This window comes from Garra rufa, chromosome 16, assembly GCF_049309525.1.
Source record: "Garra rufa chromosome 16, GarRuf1.0, whole genome shotgun sequence".
NCBI lineage: Eukaryota > Metazoa > Chordata > Actinopteri > Cypriniformes > Cyprinidae > Garra > Garra rufa.
Window position 1 is genome coordinate 6,117,749 of NC_133376.1, and position 6,000 is coordinate 6,123,748.

A 6,000-nucleotide genomic window follows, 5' to 3' on the forward strand; every position below is an offset into this window, starting at 1 on the left:
ACTATTCTAAAAAAAATTCTAATTATGGTAATATTTATGTATTTTTGATCATTTTTCTTTCAAAAACTTTTGAAATTATACAGAAATTCAAATTGAAAATAATTATTTTAAAATTATAGCTATATTTCAAAACATTACTATTTTTACTGTATTTTTTTATTTACCCTTTTTCTTTCAAAAACTTAAAGTATGAAACTAATCAAATAGAAAAGGTATTTTTTAAATTATAATAATATTTCACAATAATACAGTTTTTACTGTATTTTTTGACCTGACATTTGTTACCGTTTTTTCTTTCAAAACCTTTTAAAAGTATAAAAAAAAATCCAAATGGAAAACAGTTATTATAAATTATAGTAATATTTTTTTACCTTTTTTACGCTTTTCTTAAATTCAAATAGAAGACGGTTATTATAAATTACAGTAATATTTCACAATATTTTTGTATATTTGACCTTTTTATTTTACAATTTCTCTTTCAGAAACGTAAAACATTCTAATTATGGTAATATTTCACAATATTACAGTTTTTACTGTATTTTTTGACCTGACATTTGTTACCGCTTTTTCTTTCGAAATCTTTTAAAAGTATAAAAAATCCAAATGGAAAACAGTTATTATAAATTACAGTAATATTTTTTACCTTTTTTACGCTTTTCTTAAATTCAAATAGAAGACGGTTATTTTAAATTACAGTAATATTTCACAATATTTTTGTATTTTTTACCTTTTTATTTTACAATTTCTCTTTCAGAAACGTAAAACATTCTAATTATGGTAATATTTCACAATATTACTGTTTTTTTATGTATTTTTGATCATTTTTCTTTCAAAAACTTTTAAAAGTATACAGAAATTCAAATTGAAAATAGTTATTTTAAAATTATAGCTATATTTCAAAACATTACTATTTTTACTGTATTTTATTTACCCTTTTTCTTTCAAAAACTTAAAGTTTGAAACTAATCAAATAGAAAAGGTATTTTTTAAATTATAGTAATATTTCACAATAATACAGTTTTTACTGTATTTTTTGACCTGACATTTATTACCGCTTTTTCTTTCAAAACCTTTTAAAAGTATAAAAAAAATCCAAATGGAAAACAGTTATTATAAATTATAGTAATATTTTTTTTACTTTTTTTACGCTTTTCTTAAATTCAAATAGAAGACGGTTATTATAAATTACAGTAATATTTCACAATATTTTTGTATTTTTGACCTTTTTATTTTACAATTTCTCTTTCAAAAACTTAAAACATTCTAATTATGGTAATATTTCACAATAATACAGTTTTTACTGTGTTTTTTGACCTGACATTTGTTACCGCTTTTTCTTTCGAAATCTTTTAAAAGTATAAAAAATCCAAATGGAAAACAGTTATTATAAATTACAGTAATATTTTTTACCTTTTTTACGCTTTTCTTAAATTCAAATAGAAGACGGTTATTTTAAATTACAGTAATATTTCACAATATTTTTGTATTTTTGACCTTTTTATTTTACAATTTCTCTTTCAAAACTTAAAACATTCTAATTATGGTAATATTTCACAATATTACTGTTTTTTTATGTATTTTTGATCATTTTTCTTTCAAAAACTTTTAAAAGTATACAGAAATTCAAATTGAAAATAGTTATTTTAAAATTATAGCTATATTTCAAAACATTACTATTTTTACTGTATTTTTTTATTTACCCTTTTTCTTTCAAAAACTTTGAAAAGTATGAAACAATTCAAATAGAAAAGGTATTTTTTAAATTATAGTAATATTTCACAATAATACAGTTTTTACTGTATTTTTTGACCTGACATTTGTTACCGCTTTTTCTTTCGAAATCTTTTAAAAGTATAAAAAAATCCAAATGGAAAACAGTTATTATAAATTATAGTAATATTTTTTACCTTTTTTTTTTTTTAACACTTTTAAAGGCAAAAGACAATTCAAATAGAAAACAGTTATTTTATTTTATAGTAATATTTCACAATATTACTGTTTTTACAGAATTTGACACATTTTTGTACCCCTTTTCTTTCGAAAACCTTTATAAGTATAAAAAAATCTAATATAATAAATTAGTATAATTATTATAAATTACACCAATATTTCACAATATTACTGTATTTTTTTTTCAAAAACTTTTAAAAGTATAAAAAGATTCAAATAGAATTGTCGTAATATTTTACAATATTACTGTTTTTACTGTGTTTTTAACCTTTTTTTTGCCTTTTTTCTTATAAAAGTTTTTATAAAAAACAAAAAACAAGTAAATATGTAACTTAGAACTAACTTTTTAATTAATTAGAATAAAAACAAGTAAATAAAACAGTAAAACTAATATTACAAAATAGAAAACTTCTATAAATGGCTCAAAAATGTCAAAAACATCATAACCAGCTCTTATACATATAACAGCGTAAGTTATGTTATGTTATTTTTCGTGTGTTCAGGAGCCCAGGTTGGCCCGTGTTCAGCCCACTCCGTCCAGACGCCTTTTCAGCATCAGCGACAGCAGCACCAGCACTAACCCCGACACCTCCAGCAGGTGAGAGACACAGGAAACACAGACTATTTCCTGTTCTGACAGTTTTCTAACCTCATCCGTCTCCCGTGTTTGTGTGTTCGTAGCTTGTTGAGCCGGAGCTCTTCGTACACGCGCCGATTGAACAGCCAGTCCGCCGGAGACGTGTCGACCCCGAACCCCTCGTTACCTCGCAGCTCTTCTTATGGCAGGAAACTTGACGACCCTTCAGTGACCTCTGTAACCACGGCAACCTCTGGACTGAGTCGCCTCAATAATCTAGTGGCTCAGAGGTGCGTGTGTCTCTGATCGCGTGTGATTTTACACTGTATTTTTGGCATTGGTAAGATCTGGTGTATCTCTCTCACAGGTCGGCTCAGGAAGAGGCTGAAAAGAAGGAGCTCGTCTCGAATTCTGTAACCACGACAAGCACATCAGGCGAGCCAGAGACCAAACAGAGGCGCAAGTAAGTGTGTTGATGATTTCCACGAGACAGAGTGCTAATAAACCTCTATCCTGCACTATCGTGTACTTACTTAAAAAACTGGGAACCATGCACATATATATATATATTTTTTTTTTTTTCTCACATTTTCATTATTTAGATATTTTTGCTGTGCAAATTTGCTCTGTCTCTCTCTCTATAAAATAATAAATTACATAATTTACTTTATATACATTTGTTATATTTATATATACATGTAGAGATTTATTTTTGCTGTAAAAAATCATTTAAATTAAATAAGTTATTTATATTTGATACTATAATAATGTAATAATCAGTTTAAAATAAAATAAAAACTTTAAAAAAAAAAATTGAAATGTTGCTTTGGCAACTAATGGAAATAGAAATAAAAATACTAAAACAAAAATTTTGAAAAAAAAGGAAAATATTGGACAAAAAAATATTTTTTTTTAATTTATATTATTTATTTGTGAAAATGTCCTTAGGTTTGTGTGTGTATAATGTACAATTTTAAACTAAAAATAATTAACATTTGTATTTAAATAATTAAAAATAATTTATTTATATAATTTATTTTAACTAAAATTAAAATTATATTTTAAACTAAAATTATTAAAATAAAATGATTTTATATTATTTATTTGTGAAATGTGTGTGTGTGTGTATTTTATAATTTTAATGTATAATTTTAAATGTATAATTTAAAAACACTTATTTATATAATTTAAATGTATCATTTTATTCTGTAAAATAAATAATTTAATTATACATTTTTTATAATTTATTTTACAGTTTTATTTAATTTATAAATATATAAAATATAATTTAAAAAATTACATAATAGAAGTTGTTTATATATAAATAATTTATAATAATATAATAATAGGTTTACTTTTTTATTTAAAAATATTGCTTTGGCAACTTACTAAAATAGAAAAAAAGGAAAATATTGAGAAATCTTTTGTATTTTATGTTATTTATTTTTTGAGAATGTCCTTGTGTAAATGTATAAATTATTATTTTTTTTAAATTGAATTAAATAAATAATTTATTCAGTTAGAAATATTTATAATTTATTTTATATTTAATAGTAATTATATACGGTTTCATTTTATTTAAATTAAATTAAATAATAAAAGTTATTTATATTTAATATTAATTTGTATAAATATAATAATCCGTTTGAAATTTAACTAATGGAAAACTAATGAAAAAAGGAAAATATTGAGAAAAAAATATATAATGTACACAGACAGTTATTATTAAAACAAAATCTTTTTGTATTTTATATTAATGTTTTATATATCCTCGTATAAATGATTTTATTCTAATATAACATTTTATTCTAATAATTATAAATATTTATAATTTATTTTAGATTGAATAGTAATTATATACAGTTTAATTTAATTTTAATTCAATTAAATAATAAAAGTTAAATAATATAATCTAAAATAAAAACCTTTTTTAATAATGCAAAAATAATAATTTGGTGACTAGCGGAAATATAACTACTGAATCAAAAATATTGAAATATTGAAAATATTGTTTTAATAAAATCTTGGTGTATTTTATAATATATATTATTTATTTTTGAAAATGTCCTTGTGTATATTACATAAAGTTTTAATTTTAATTTCATTAAATAAAAATTATTTACACTTAATGCAAATTTATAATCATATAATAATCATTTTATATGTAGTAATATATGTAATAAAATAAATTAAATTTACATTTTAATTTTATAATATTTAATAATCAGTTTATAATAATGTAAATAATTTTATATACTGGTTTATTGTCTGTAAAAGATGGTCCCCCAACTGTTTCTAGCTTGACCAAGTGATCAACCATCTAGACCAGTTTGGTCCAGCTACTAGCTAGTTTTAGCAATGTTTTGATTATTTTGATTGGCTGAAGCTTGTGTTTATGTGTGTTTAGGTCATATCTGACTCCAGTGCGTGACGAGGAAGCAGAAGCTCAGAGAAAGGCCCGATCCAGACATGCCCGTCAGTCCAGACGCTCCACGCAGGTCAGTCCAGCCTCATGACTATTAAAAATCATTGTCATTAATAAAAAAAAATAATTCAAAATAATTGCAAATTATTTAATTATAAAAAAAGTGTATTGTATGTAAAATAATAATAATACATTCTATGACGTAACACTGTTTTTTGACACTTATTGACAGATAAATCTTTGAAACCGGTGAAATCACAATAATAGATCCATTATTTCTCGAAAGTGCTGGGAAAATATGTTGATTTTCATGTGGAATATGCATTTAACATTCAGTGGGCGGTCTGTCTAAGGCTGTATGACCTTTAATCCTGAACTCTGACCTTAACACAGGGCAAACATGTGTGTAGAGTGGTTTTGCATTTGTGCGCAGCTGGAGTCCAGACATCTCCGTGTGACCGTTGTGTTTGCTCTTCAGGGTGTTACTCTCACAGACCTGCAGGAAGCGGAGAAGACAATGAAGACGGAAAACAAGGGGAAGGAGAAGAAGAAAGAAGAGGAGGAGAAAGAAGCGAAGCAAAAGAAGGCAGAGGAAGGGGTGAGAAAGGTTGAGTTTAATCCAAGTATCTGCATTTGTGCTGCACTCGGAGAGATAAACCAGTCCGAAATCTGAAAGGTTAAAGGTCAAGTGTGTCCTTTTTTTGATGTTATAGTACTTTCTAAAACTGAACAACGACTGAAGTGACGCTTGAAGAATAGCAGAGGAAAAGAATGATTGAGAAACCTGTTTGGAAACAATGATTAGCAGTGTTTGAGACAAGAAGCAATATTTTAATCAAACTATGCTACTACATAAAAAGACATATTTCACCTGTGTGTGTGTGTGTGTGTGTGTGTGTGTGTGTGTGTGTGTGTGTGTGTGTGTGTGTGTGTGTGTGTGTGTGTGTGAGAATGTTTGCATATATAGTGTGGTTAAAACTTATTCATGTTTACTTGTATGCAATATATGTATGTGTATGTATATGTATATGTATGTATATATATATAT

General features: G+C 24.9%; 1 protein-coding gene across 1 annotated transcript in view; it reads left to right on the forward strand.

Moving 5' to 3' along the window:
- Window positions 1-5,625, forward strand: part of LOC141289013 (protein phosphatase 1 regulatory subunit 12A) — a 34,141-nt gene extending 28,516 nt beyond the window's left edge. Inside the window, exons 11-15 of the mRNA XM_073821204.1 lie at window positions 2,454-2,548; window positions 2,632-2,817; window positions 2,895-2,990; window positions 4,935-5,025; window positions 5,431-5,625. Of these exons, the coding sequence (XP_073677305.1) occupies window positions 2,454-2,548; window positions 2,632-2,817; window positions 2,895-2,990; window positions 4,935-5,025; window positions 5,431-5,625 (663 nt within the window). The remainder of the gene's footprint in view (window positions 1-2,453; window positions 2,549-2,631; window positions 2,818-2,894; window positions 2,991-4,934; window positions 5,026-5,430) is intronic.
- The last annotated feature ends 375 nt before the right edge of the window (window positions 5,626-6,000 follow it).